The sequence below is a fragment of the Dendrobium catenatum genome, unplaced genomic scaffold (genome assembly GCF_001605985.2).
Source record: "Dendrobium catenatum unplaced genomic scaffold, ASM160598v2 fragScaff_scaffold_565, whole genome shotgun sequence".
NCBI classification, from domain to species: domain Eukaryota; kingdom Viridiplantae; phylum Streptophyta; class Magnoliopsida; order Asparagales; family Orchidaceae; genus Dendrobium; species Dendrobium catenatum.
Genome location: NW_021319027.1, coordinates 189,536 through 204,766, shown reverse-complemented (window position 1 = coordinate 204,766; position 15,231 = coordinate 189,536). Strand labels below are relative to the sequence as shown.

The 15,231-nt window shown below is 36.7% G+C and overlaps 1 protein-coding gene across 7 annotated transcripts in view; it reads right to left on the bottom strand.

The window, feature by feature from the left end:
- Window positions 1–1,991: 1,991 nt before the first annotated feature.
- The window catches only part of LOC110112396 (glutathionyl-hydroquinone reductase YqjG), a 33,170-nt gene continuing 19,930 nt past the window's right edge, over window positions 1,992–15,231 (bottom strand). For all 7 annotated transcript variants that reach the window (XM_020844612.2, XM_020844623.2, XM_020844619.2 and 4 more), the window contains one exon: window positions 1,992–2,451. In XM_020844612.2, coding sequence (XP_020700271.1) covers window positions 2,221–2,451 — 231 coding nt within the window. In that variant the 3' untranslated portion in view covers window positions 1,992–2,220. The remainder of the gene's footprint in view (window positions 2,452–15,231) is intronic.

Sequence of the window (15,231 nt, the reverse complement as noted above, 5' to 3'; positions counted from 1 at the left end):
CAACTATATTAAAAGATCATTTTGATCATTCAAATATCTAAAAAGAAATCAAAATAATCACCGGTGAAATTATTTTAGTCATCTTTAAAGAGTCAAGAAATCAAATGATCCTTTAATATAATTCAGAATAATTTTAATCCTCCGTAAAGAGTCAATGAAACATTTTTTATCTTTTCTCACCAATTCGTTTCCTCTTTATGAAAAGTTATTATTTCATTTGTTTATATTTAGTTCTTTTACTTATATAGTAGGTGTTAAAGTGGAGAACAATAACATTCAAAATCTATTTGATAAGCTGAGCAACTCTTAAACCAGAAAAAAACAAGAAATCTCTCCCCAAGCTTGGATTAGAATGGAAGTTCTGTTGTGCAATCAATGATAGGGAGATGGTGAGGGGCGAGCAATGAGAGAAAAGCTGAAAATTTAGGTCTACTAATTAAAAAAGAAAAAGTAGAGAAAACTTTTTGATGAAACTATGCATTTGCAATACTATAATTTAGGGGTGTCAATATCTGACACGACCCGACAACCTGACTCGGACCCGACCCGAAAAATCTGGGTTGGACCCGACCCGTTTGATAAACGGGTCGGGTCCGGGTTAACAAATTTGACCCGTTTGATAAAACGGGTCGGGTCGGGTTGACCCGGCGGGTTACCGGGTCAACCCGAAAACCCGTTTAATTTAAGAAAATAAAGAAATGTTTATGTACAAATGAGTTCCCCGATGCTCATTTGATGGATTCCCAGCCACTCCATAACAAGCTCCTTATCCTTATTCCTTACCCCGCCCAATGAGATCATTTTTAGGCAAAGGATCAGGTTTCACGTGATCCGTGCAGCTAAAGCTGCTGCTTTTGAGCTCCTGCATTGCGTGTTTTACAAGATGAAGGAAAGTATAAAACCAGCTGTTGCAACTTTATCAAGTTTTTGCACAGCCGTCTCCAGTCGCTTCTTGTCTTTGGTCTCCAGTCGCTTCTTGTCGTTTGCCAAATTTGACAAGTTTTTTCTTCATGGATTTCATGATGGAACGCACCCTTCTCAGCTTCTTGTCTTTGGTCACCTGCTTTCCAAGCTGAGCAGAACAACTGAAAAGTAAGAAAAAAAAAGATTGGAAGAACGTTGCCAGGTCGCGGGTCGGGTCGGGTCAACCCGGCAACCCGGCCGGGTCGGGTCCGGGTTGAAATGTTCGACCCGTTTGTAAAAACGGGTCGGGTTCGGGTTGACCCGTTTAGATACGGGTCGGGTCGGGTTCGACTCGAACCCGGCAGGTTGACCCGAATTGACACCCAGTATAACTATATATATATAAAAAAGAAAGAGGTACAACTATGAAGGTAAAAGCCATCACCATGTTCCTCCAAAATAGACAAAAAGGAAGAAGAAAGAATGTCACTATGACTATCTGTCCTTACAAAATTACAATTAAGAGCAACCTGCACACAAAAATCTGCAACCTTGTTGCAGGGATGCAAAGTAGAGTGAAAAAAACAACTTGGTGAAATTGGAGCAGAAACTCAATATCAGGAAAAATTATTGTGAGCGGACGCCGAATGCCGTCCGGAGACGAATCAGAATACATCATGTCACCATTTTATTGTACCACAGCTCCGTACTGTTCGGTACTGTGACTCGATACTGCAACTCGGTACTGTGACATTCAAACGTAGAGCTGCATCCGACGTCCGCACAGAATAATTTCTCCAATATTAGGAGCATCATCTAGTTTCAAAATCCAAGCTGAAGAGTGGAAGAAACTTTGAAGGTGACGAATTACATTCAAATTATCACATTCAATAATAATGCCGTTAGCTTCAAACATTGGAGTAAGAATGGATTGGAGGAGCAAAGCCGCCCGATGCTCCAACGTGGTCGCATCATGCTTACCCGCAGAGAAAACTTATTGAGTAAAAGTTTAAATCGGGAATACAGCTTTAATCATCAATCAAGCAAAACCAAATCCAATATTAACATTAGGAGCACTCTGTGAAATCTTCTGAAGAACTAGCAAAAGTTTCTTGTAAAACAAACTAGATTTGTCATATGATAACAAATTAATCAAGCATAAATAGTGAGAGTGCGCACACAGCTAAGCACAAGCTTATTTGTCAATCCAGCCATACAAAGGATAACGAGCACCATAGCTCTTTACAACAAGGATATTTTTCAGAATGAAGTTCCAAGAATCTGTAGGAAAAAAAGAAGAAAACAGCGCACACATTTCTAATAAGTGAACCTTTCTCTATCGTGGGGAGCGGAATAATCTATGTTGGGTCCAATTGGAATAACCCCAAAAGGATTAAGAGAAAGCATTCCATAGTAACCCTTCCTAATGTGTTCCATATTAACAGTGCTACTAATGCCAGAGATTTGGTAAATGTCTTTGGTGTAATTGAAGAGATTCGGATATTCACGGATGAGTTTCTTGCTGCATTTGAAATGAACAGCATAAACCTGTTTGAGAAAAGAATAAATTAGTAATATAATTATCAGCACAATGAAGAAATGATATAAACACGAATTACTTGGTTTTTCCAGTTTTGTAGACATTATAAGGAAAATTTTGTTAAAATCAATGAATTCAGCTTGAGAGTCTTGAAAAATATACAAAAAATGGCAATGAAAGATACTTCCAAAAAATGATAGAGGACATAGACCTGTAAATAACAAGCATCATTGATTGTTGATTTAATAGAAAATAGAAGGAACCTAATAGAGGTGTCCATAATTGACTCAATAAGAATGATGCATATTGGGTCAGATATGAGTTGATCTGAGAAATCTGAAAATAATCGAAAATAACCCTTTTATTTTGTTTGGCCTAGAATGCAATATTTCCTCAACTAGTCAACAACCCTCATTCACCTCAACGTGTCATATTCGGGTTGACACAAAAAAATGTTTGAACCATATACCTTAGTCATGTCCGAGATGTAGGATTTGGGTCAATCGGGTTTGTATCAAGTTGAGTTCAAGTCAGACATCTACATGTATAATAAACAAAAGGGTTAAGTTCAGGTCAATTAATTTTAGGTCATGTCAAATTCAAGTCAAGCCCCTTGGAATCTATTGCAGTTGGAGGTCATTCAGGAGTACAGAAGACTTATAGAAGGCTGACATCTGAGCTTTACTGGAAGGGGATGTATAAAGATGTTGAGGAGATGGTGACGAGATGTGAAGGGTGCCAGAGAAACAAATATATGGTCATGGATCCAGTAGGACTACTACAACCCTTGGAACTTCCAAACAGAGTATGGGAGGAAGTGTCCATGGATTTCATAGACGGCCTACCACGATCAGAGGGATTCACATTCATCATGGTGGTGGCTGACATACTTAGTAAGTATGCACAATTTTTCCTCTTACGACATCCCTACACCGCAGTATCAAGGGCAACAACATTTATTAGGGAGGTTATTAAACTACATGAGATTCCTGAATCGATTGTGTCGGATCAGGACAAAGTATTCCTTAGCCAATTTTGGAGGGAGATATTCAGGTTGCAGGGCACTGTTCTTAAGAGAAGCACTACCTACCATCCACAGACAGACGGGCAAACGGAGGTGGTGAACCAAAATTTGGAGACATATTTAAGATGTTTTGCTTCTTAAACACCATGGATGTGGGCAAAATGGTTATCATGGGCCGAGTATTGGTACAATATTTCGTACCATTCTGTGTCTAAGATGACTCCTTTTAAGGTGTTGTATGGAAGAGATCCCCCACACTTAGTGCATTTTGGGAGAGGAAGCACACCAGTCTCTTCAGTTAAGCAGTACTTAGAGGAGAGGTACAAGGTGTTCGAGGAGTTACAGAAACATCTGTTGAGGGAACAACAAATCATAAAAAAGCATGCAGATACAAATAAGAGAGACATATAATATGAAGTGGGGGAGAAAGTATTCTTGAAACTAAGACCCTACATGTAGAGATCAGTTGTAACAAGAGGAACGAGAAATTGGCCCCGAGGTACTTTAGCCTCGACGAGATTGTGGACAAGATCAGAGCAGTGATATATCGATTAAAATTATCCCCATCTGCCACCATACACCCAGTCTTCCATGTGTTGAGGTTGAGAAGAGATGTAGGGGAGCATGCAATTAGTGCAGAGTTGCCAACTACACTGATAGAGGAGTTGGAAGTGGTCTTATAACCACTAGAGTTAAGAGAGGTTAAATCGGGTAAAAGGGGAAACAAGGAAGTGCTTATCAGATGGAGAGATCTTCCCAATTTCAAGGTCACTTGGGAGCCATATGAGAGTGAGACTCCGATTTTCTTCTTTTCACCTCGAGGACAGGTGAGTCTTTAGAAGGGGAGTAATGTTAGACTGGCCCAAGAGGGGCAGGCTATTCCTATTGAACCGGTCCCTAGTGGACTGATTTTCTACAATAGCCGCCGACCTAGGGAAGGGAGACAGAAGGGGCCGACTGTTCCTATGGGGCCCACACCTTTATTAAAAATTGCTTTGGAGGGAGGGAAATATTTGATTAGAGGCTGTTTAGGTGTGGGCTCCGAAAATTCCAACAATGTGTTCTCGGCCTCTCCGCGCCAGTCTTTTTTTCTTTTAAGTGTAATGATGGCGGAGAGTTTTAACGAGCTTAGGTTTCGAGTTAATTTTCAAAAGGCATATTGGGTTTTAAATAAGACACTACACAGAGATTTCTCCCTCATTTTATGAGGATTTTATGATCTGAGTTCTGGTTTCCTATAGGTTCAAGCCCCTATAGTTAATTACCCCTCCTGATAACAAGAGAACTTTCGATTAAGACTAGTTATTGAAGAGATTTTATAGGTTGTAAACTCATCGTATAATAGCAACAATTTTAGGGTTTGAATTTGAGATATGAATTTTGGAGTTTATCACCATAAACTTAAAACTGGTGGTGGGGGGAATGAAGACGAGACCGATCAAGATCCCATGATTCTGTCATCCCGGGCTGTCATGTTACCTGGCAACTTAGTCAGAGGAGGTGGTCAACCCAACCTGACAGAATGTACCTTATCGGCAACCATGTGTTGCTTCATCCAAGAATACCTTGTAAACTTGGGTTGGTGTTTGTCTAAGAAGATATATCTGAGTCCACCTTAGCCGACAAAGAGCTTTGTGCCTATCGAATATACCATATGATTCATTACTCAAGAGTTTGAAGCCTTTAGGAAACATATGGACTTTGGCCATAATCGTAATATAATGATTCCATTTTGCAGCAAAACCACCCGATCAGAGGGCACATGCCATATCTCTACTGGCAAGATACTATTTGAGAATGAATCTTAGTGATACACCTGATATGTATTCGCTCTTTGTGAGCTAACGTTAATTTCAAATTTATCACCCCTAATAAACGGTTGCGGAAGTTGGATGATTTTTTAGTTTTAAGTTTTAAGGAGATGTATTTCATTTCAAGAATATTGGTTTTTTTTTAGATTTAAGAATTGACCCTTCTGGTTGAGATTTTCTGTCAACACGATCATCATCGGAGTGACATTAAAGATAATTATATTTTCGTAGAAATTTGGGAGGCATTTTGCAATTTGAGTCATGTCGACTCCAGTCTTTTCGAGGAGGAGGATGAGACTTGAATATTAGATCCGCGCAGCATTCTCGAATCGTTGGATTTGGGACTCAGATGTGACGACTGGAGCACATGCGGGTTATATTTATTTTGAAAATAGAATATTACATTAGTAAGAATTTGACCCTGCGCCACATTCTTGGACATTTGTATTTATAACTTAAACATGTTTGTCGGAGCACATCCAAGTTTGTAGCATTTAACCCTACGCAGCATTCTCAGAAATTAGTGTTTGTACTTTTAACACGTTTATCAGAGCATGTGCATGGTATATGCGCTTTAGTTTAAGGGATCATATTTAATATATAAGAGACATTTTAAAATATTTAAATATAATCCACTGTGTTAGCGATTTTATTTAGCAATGCCCAAGATTTCATTTAAGTGCATATGAACACCTTATGTCCTCTTGTACACATGTTACGGAACCGGTGGCGTTTGAGATATGACATTTAGGAGCTTTGGTGCACCACAACATGTTTTTAACATTAAACTTTATATTACAATGATGTCAATTAATATATTGTTTCATCTAATTTTGCATAGAGTTTATATTTTATTTAAGTTATTGTTGGACTACTAGCAAACTACACCCTTTCCTTGTCCTTGTATATTCTTGAGACAAGATATATTTATGAATTAAAATATTGATAAAGCTTCTCAATTAAAGATTATCTCACAACATCCAAAGCTACAGATATTGAAGAAGCCAAAGGAGGAGTGTTATAAGGCCAAGAAAAAAAACATGTGTCAAAAGCCGATGAGTTTTAATTAACACCCTTAATAGAGTTATACCAAGTATAGTTTTATTGCATGGGTAAGTAAATTCTCATTCCGCCATTCATTACTCTTTTCAATTGTCTAGGATTTGATGAGAAGATTATTTTATGAAGTTCTTGAATCTCTATTTTATCATTATATGACATTGATATCATTAAGGTATAATCATTGATAATAGTAACTTTCATAATTGCAATATTATAGTCCATAACCTTCCTCAAAATAGTTTCAAGTTTGCATTTTCATCTTTGCAATATGAATATACCCTTTAACTCATAGCTTCATGTTTCGTTCTAATACTATGTTGTTAAAATCAAGTTCAAATCTGAATCCAGTTCGAGTTTAAGTCCAACATCATTTGTTCAATTTTAATTTAAAATTGATTTTATGTTTGAATTATGTTCAAATCAATTTTCAATTTTCTGTCCAAGTTCCCTGTTGTTCACTGAAAATTTTGGCAAGCTCCTGGCGTCCCCTCCCCAACGCCGGGAGGTAAGGAGGGCAGTTTCCCTTTCAGTCCGCCCAGATGAGATCGTGGGTCGTTTCTGTGGGTGGTTGAGTTGTGGGTTCTTGGGGGTCTATGAGGTGGTCAGCAGTTACGGTCAACATTAGGGATTTTGTATTTCTCCTTCGACTTTGATTAGTTATTAATGTTAGAATTAGAGTTTCATCGAAAATTTGAGAACTTCCTTGTGCTTGGGCTCTAGGCGCTTGGCTAGGAATTTGGTGAGTAGTGTCTTCCTCTCGAATTGAAGAAACTTGTATCATTTCTTGTTTTTCTTTGTTTGCTAGTAAAATCAATCATTTTTCACTCAGATTTCTGAAGTTTTCTCAAGTGGTTGTTGTCCTATTGCGATTTTGCCTTCAAAAAAGGAGGTGACTATTTCTTACCATAATCAAATAATTTCCAACCAGAGAACGTCATCCCAAATATCAACATCAATTCAAAAACTTTTAAATTGGCTATAGTATTTATAAAGATGCCAAAAATATATATTCATAGTGAGGTACATCATTGTCTTCAATATTCAAATGAAAATCCTAATAAGAAATTCTCTCTAAAAGGGGAAGAAATTAAGCAATGGAAAAGCTTATAAAAGAAAAGAATAGGTCAAGAAAAGGAGTTTAAAACAATGTTTAAAATTACGTAATCGGGTATTGAGGCATTTTTTGTTTGTGAGGCGAGGCGTAAGCCTTAAGGCGTTTTGAGGCGTAAACCTCAAAATCAAAAAATTGAGTAAACATAAAATGATAAATTTTGTACATACTAATGAGCAAATAATATAGAAAACATAAAAATGCATAAGATATGAAGTGAAATCAAAATATCTCAATAATAAGACAACATGAAATATAGTTCAACTCAAACTTCATCTTTCCCAAATCATAGTATTCTTTTCATTAACATATAATTCCAAAAATAAATAGCAATGACATATCACATAAGAACTCATAAGTCATCAGCACTGTCATCACTAAGGGGGTCTTCATTTGAATCATCATTATGATGAACTGCTCTCTCCCCTTTCTCCTCTCCTATAGAGTCCAATGTCTCCCAATCAGGTTCTTCCTCAATATCAGTTATCTTACTCTTCCCTAAATATTTTTGAACAATCTAAAATAAATAATATTGTAATACATTAATAAAAATCTAATAAAAATATATTATTTATATTCCTTTTTTTATTTGTTCTTGAATTGTGGTGGATGTAAATGCTTTAAGACCATAAAATAAATCAACATTTATATCTTCATCTTGTAATTCAGAATGCATCACTTCAACTTCATCATCTGCAAACCACTCATTATCAGATGCTACATGCTCACGAAGCAAAGGATCTTCATCATCCATTAATCCTTTTTTCTTCAAATTCCTATCTCTAAGTCTCCTATTGTACATAATGTACACCAATGAATTCATCCTCAATGTGGACAAGCAATTTCTCCTCTTTGTATGTACTTGGTTGTAGGTACTCCAATTTTTTTAATAGCCAGATGAAGAGCATGTCAAGCCCAAAACTTTCACAGCAAAACGCTGCAATTCTGGAGTCCCATCACCAAATTGAATCCACCACTTAACTAATATTTATATAAGAGAGTTTAATTAGTGCAAAAAAATAATAACTTTTAAATAAATGTTTAAAACATTAAATAAAATTACCTGGAGATCGTTTGACAATTGTATGCTTTGCTTGTTGTAATCCAAAGAAGCATTTTTTGTTTCTAAAAGGTACCAATTGTATGTCAGCATTTGATCTTTCAGTTGTATCACTTATTAGCCGATCCATGCAATAATACAATCTCAACTTTATTTAAGGGTTTGTAGACTTGTTCTTTGCATATTGATATTGAGGGTTTAAGTAATAACCAGTTGCATGCAAGTGCCGGTGAAGTTGTAGCTCCCGCCTATCATCAATAATTTTCCAAATTTCCCTAAAGCTACCCTCTTCGCCTCCTAAGTTGAAGGCAATCATTTTTTTGGCTTCATCCATGGGCTTCATCCATGGCATTGTAGATGAAACCCATTGCAGGCTTCTTCTTAACATTCATCATTCTTAAAACTTGAACCAAAGATCTAGTGGTTGTAATGGCATATAAGATACTTTGTCAAAATCTATCATTTAAAACAATCTTTTTAATCTATTTTTCCTTACCCTTCTTCATCCAAGCACAACTCAATCACTGTGTAGACGTGAACATAGCCTCTAAAGGTTGTCTAGCATCTAACATGCTCTCTAAGGTCAAGTAAGCGGTGGCAAATCTTGTTGCTGCTGGCCTTAGAATTTCTTTCTTTGAAAATTTTCTAATAAGAGCTAGAACCCAAGAGAGGTTGTAAATAAACTTGGTTTTTTTTTTTGCTTTAGTAAGTGCATTCTTATATTAAGATAGTTCCCCCAGTTCCTCAAGAATCAGATCTATGCAATGTGCAACACATGGAGTCCAGTACAAATGTTTTCGCTTCTCCATAAGTTTGTTATCTGCAGCCTTGTAAGCACTTACATTATTTGTCACAACTTGTACAACCAAATATTCTCCAACCTCCACAACAATGCTATCTAATAATTCAAATATGAACTCAGCATTTTTGACCTGGTCAGATGTTTCAATTGACCTTAAAAATATAATACCATAAGGATTATTAATAAGAATGATGATCAGACTTCTATGTTTAATATCAGACCACCCATCTGACATAGTTATTACTCATGTTTGGGCCCAAGTCTTTTTAATTTCTTCGATGCTTTTATCAATGCTTTCCAACTCCTACTTCAGAATCCATGTTCTTAAATCATACATGATTGGAGGTTTGAACCCTCTCCCAAATGATCCAGTTGAACAAATCAAGTTGTAATAGGCAGGTGATGTTGCAACATTAAATGGAATTGCATTTTCGTAGAAGAATCTGCCTATATCCTTACACACTCTTCTTCGTGCCTCCCTTGCATTTTTTGGGGCCATCTTCGTGTAATAGGAGGACTATCCTTTGATGTGTCCACCATATAATGATCCCTAGGCCCTCTAGCACCCCTAAATGAAACGGGCTTCATCGAAGAAGATGAATCCCTAATGCTGCGCTTACTCCCGTAGTAAGAGCCAACATCAACTCTGTTCTCAAATTGCTTCAGTCAAAGATGTTTTGATGTGGTAGACTTATTCATGCATGACTTTATCTCCTCCCTTACAGTATCATGAACTTTGAAGCATAGAGCAACATTCTTGTGAGACCTTAAAAGGTGATTCTTCATCCTAATCACACCACCCTTCACAACTTTATCATAATAATTGCATTTTAGATTGATATATATTTTATCACTTCCCCCTACATCCATCTGAGTGCTATGTTTCCATGCCGGATCTTTTCTATGACATGATGCAGCTTTATCCTTCTGACCATCCTTTATGAGAAGAATATATTAGTGCAATATATCGAATCCCTAAACATAATACTTCACTTATTCTACATAAAGAAAATTTATACAAAGCATGCACTTATGAAGAAGCAGACTAACACTAACAACTATTACTAAAGATGATGAATACAACAATATACTGGTCTGCTGGGGGTCCAAGGGACCTGCCCGATAAGGCACGGGGTTAAGAGGCAGCGCCCCTGCGGCGGTTTCCGGGGGCTCTTACAAATTTTTATTGTAAGAGTAATTTTGATGTTTGTATGGAAAAAATTGTTTGTATGGAAAGATATTGAGCGGTACCGAGCATGTACCGCTCAGTACATGCTCGGTATCGAGCATGCGCCTAGCGGACGCCTCACAACTGTGAGGCGAGGCGCGCCTCAGTAAACTTGAAGCGTACGCCTCAAATCCTGAACTCATTACGTGGGCTTTGAGGCTTCTGGAAAACCCAATGGCACAAAATAAGATATTGATGTAGACACACAAGAAGAAATTGACACAATGGATAGAACTTAAAACAAACTTTATTAAAATACAAGCAGACAACTAAGACTTGACAAACACAACAAGAAATATTAGGAGAAATAAAGAAAATTAAAAAGACGCTATCCTCAGACAACCGTCAGAGCGGGTTCCTCACATGCATCGAATTGTAGGTTAAATAAGAAAAGTGCATAAGACTAGCAAACCGATGGTCCACCACTGCAAGATTGTCCAAATGCTCCCAAATCAACCAAAACACGACACCCGAAAGTTGCTTCACTGTTGAGAAGAAGGATACAGGTGGAGTAGCACTTGCGGAGAGACGAAGAGGTTAGAAGCCCGAGAAACAAGGTGGAAAGAGCCCGCAGGATTTCCGGAGGGGAATGAAAGAAGGTGGAAGAGCCACGACGGATTTCCAAACCCGCAGGTTAATAGCAAATATGCTCACAAATATCAACTAAACTCCTTCCACAACATCTCTCTATATATTTAGGCATGGATAGAGAATGCCAAGAGTCACATCAAATGCATTTCTCTTAAAACAAACAGCCCAAAGCCAAAATCGAGAGACATTCACGGAGCCAAGGATTCATGAAACACGGGCCACAAGTTTCGAAAAAAGGCCCAAGCACGGGAAACAATAGCCGGCAGGAATTCAATGAGGCCCAGCACGAAAAAAACAGCAATTTCCACATAATATATACTGCATTGAATTTACACTATTAAAGAGGCAGGTCACGGTTTCTCAAGAGACAAGAAGAAAGGGGGAAGGGGAAGGGACAAGGCCACTCCAAAAGTAATTCTTCTTAATGAGGTACCTTTTTGGATATTAATGAGCTACTAAACTTCAGCTCAAGCAACTTAGAGAACAAGCTCAAAACCGAATGCTCCAAAACAGCCAACCCGAGAACCAACAGCCAACCCGTGAACCATCAGTGGCCAAGGACCAATCGAGCTAGCAAACCAAAGGTCTACCAAGCCTTATGCACAATCTACCATGATCATTGGATGCTTTCCCATCATTGGATAGCTAAAAAAGAAAAGAAAATAAAATAAAAAATAAAATATACTATTGTTTAAATAAAAGAAAAGTACAGAAATTCTTGATAGCATCAATTCTCCCCTGGTGGAAAATTCTCATCTCCTGATGAGAACGTATCAGCAACTTGTTCATAAAGCTCCAAATTTTTCTTTTTTAGATCAGCAATATCAATCCAGGTACAATCTGTCAAAGGTCTATTGCTCCATTTGACCAAAAACTTTTTATGTTTTCCATGCCTTGTTCTAATTTCTTTCATATCAACAACATCTTCGACTTGATCTTCAGACTTTATCAAAGGAGCAGAGAGTGGTAAAGTTTCAACATCTACAAAATCGTCAGAATCTCCTTCATACAAAAATTGGTCAGAAACATTAAAAACAGGATAAGTGCCAATAGTATTTGGTAAATCTAGTAGATAGGCATTAGCACCTAATTTTTTAATCACAGGAAAAGGGCCAAATTTCTTTCTACTTTGCTTTTTAAAAGTGCCGACAGGAAACTTTTAGCGACAAAAGTAAGCCATCACTAAATCACCTTCATTGAAATTTACTTCTTTTCGATGTTTATCAGCAGTAGACTTATATTTAACAGTAACCTTCTTAAGTTTTTCAAAAACCTGTTGTTGGACAGTTTTTATATGGTCAAATGTTTCAAAAGCCTCAGCACTAGTTTTTTTAGGAAGAGATAAAGAATTTCTATCCAAAATATGAGGAATATGTTGCCCATAAATAATTTCAAATGGAGTTTTGCCAATAGAAAGATTAACAAAATTATTGTATGCAAACTCAGCTTGAGGCAACACTAAATCCCATTCAGATGGTTTTTCTCCAGCAAGGCATCTTAACAAATTTTCCAAGCTTCGATTTACTACCTTAGTCTGCCCATCGGTTTGAGGATGATAGACACTGCTAAATTGAAGGGTAGTTCCAAGTTTTGCCCACATAGTTCTCCAAAAATGACTTAAAAACCTAGTGTCACGATCTGAAGTAAAAGTTCGAGAAATACCATGCAAACGAACAATTTCTTTAAAAAATAAATCAGCAATATGAGAAGCATCAGAAGTTTTCTTGCAAGGAATAAAATGTGCCATTTTACTGAATCGATCTACTACCACAAAAACAGAGTCATATTTTCGAAAAGTAACTGGTAAGCCTAAAATAAAGTCCATAGAAATATCCTCCAAGGGTTTATTTGGAATAGGTAAAGGAGTATACAAACCAGAATTTTGTGCAGTTCCTTTAAAAGCCTGGCATATCTTACATTGTTTAACCAGTTTAGCAATGTCTTTTCTCATGTGAGGCCAGAAATATTTTTCTTCAACTAAAGCAATTATTTTTCCTTGTCCAAAATGTCCTCCCAAACCTCCACTATGCAATTCTTTTACAAGTTGTTCTCTCAAAGAACTTTTAGATATGCAAAGTCTAGTTCCCTTAAATAAGAAACCTTGATGTATAACAAATTGAGCAGAAGGATCAGTTCCAGAAGCACAACAAGCATCCCAAATGTTTTTAAAATCAAAATCATTTGCATAAGTGTCTTTCAAAAAATCAAAAGAAGTAACAGTTATCAACAAATGAGATCTTCGGCTTAAAGCATCAGCAACTTTATTCAAAACTCCAGTTTTATGTTTGATATAAAAAGTATACTCTTGTAAAAAAGAAACCCATTTGGCGTGTCTTTTGCTCAGATTTTTTTGTGATCCCAAAAACCGTAAAGCCTCGTGATCAGTATTCAAAATAAATTCTCGTTGAACCAAATAGCATCTCCAGAATTTCAAATCTTAAATAATAGCATAAAACTCTAAATCATAAGTAGAATACTGAGATCGAACATCATTTAGCTTTTCACTAAAATATGCAATAGGCTTTCCTTCTTGACTTAAAACAGCACCAATACCAACATGTGAAGCATCGCAATCAACTTCAAAAACTTTTTCGAAATTTGGTAAGCTAAGAATAGGAGTTTGACTCATTTTTGTTTTGATCAATTGAAAAGTAGTGTCAGCCTCAGGGGGCCATTTAAAAGTTCCTTTTTTCAAACAGTCAGTGATAAGAGAAATAACAGTACTGAAGTTCTTAACGATCCGACGATAAAAAGATGATAACCCATGAAACCCTCTTACCTCTTTGATATTCTTAGGAACATGCCAGCTTCTTATTGTTTCGATTTTTACAGGATCTACTTTGATTCCTTTAGCAGATATAATGTAACCTAAAAATGTCAAACTCGAAGTCATAAAAGAGCATTTTTTTAAATTGATGTACAACTTCTGTTCTCTCAAAGTTTTCAGAATCTCTTTAACATGAAAAAGGTGTTCAGATGGGTGAATGCTATAAATCAGAATATCATCAAAATATACAACCACAAACTTCCCAATAAAAGATCGTAAAACATGATTCATAGTTCGCATGAAAGTACTCGGAGCATTAGACAAACCAAAAGGCATAACAAGCCATTCATATAAGCCCTCTTTGGTTTTAAAAGCAGTTTTTCATTCATCTCCAGGTCTAATTCTTATCTGATGATACCCACTTTTCAAATCAATTTTTGAGAAAATTTTAGCACCACTTAACATATCCAGCATGTCATCCAGTCTAGGAATTGGAAATCGGTATTTTATGGTTATTTTGTTTATAGCTCGGCTATCTACGCACATTCCCCAAGTTCCATCTTTTTTAGGAGTAAGTAAAGCAGGCACAGCACAAGGACTCAGACTTTCCTGGATTAAACCTTTTTCCAACAGTTCCGACACTTGTTTAGAAAGTTCTTGATGTTCATTTGGAATCATTCTATAACGTGAGCGATTAGGCAATGTAGCTCCAGGAATCAAATTAATATGATGTTGAATATCTCTCATTGGAGGTAATCCAGTTGGTAATTCATCAAGTATCAAATCAGAAAATTCATCAAGCAATGGTTGTATTTCTTTAGGAATTTCAAAATCTAAACCACTCTTTTCCAAATAACAGATATATCACATCAGATTTTGTTAACTCGTTTGTATTCAAAAGCAATTCAGAAGTGGAAGACTTGACAGGTTTATTGTTCTTTGTTACTGGATCAGGAATGTTTCTTTGTGGAAAGAGTGTGAATTCTTTGTTATCTTTAATGAAAGAATATGTATTCTTTTCTCCATTGTGGATGGTTTTATGATCATACTGCCAGGGACGACCTAAAAGGATGTGACATACTTCCAAAGGCACAACATCACAAACAATTTGGTCTTTATAAGTTCCTCCAATCGTTAAGTTCACAGTGCATTGTTTATTTATAAGAACCTCACTTCCCTCTTTGAACCAAGATATTTTATACGACTTATCAAGAGGTTTTGTTTTCAGCTTTAGTTTCTTTACCATATGTTGTGATACAAAGTTCCATGAACTTCCACTATCAATCATTAAAGTGCAAAATTTTCCTTCAACAGTACAGGTAGTTCTAAAAA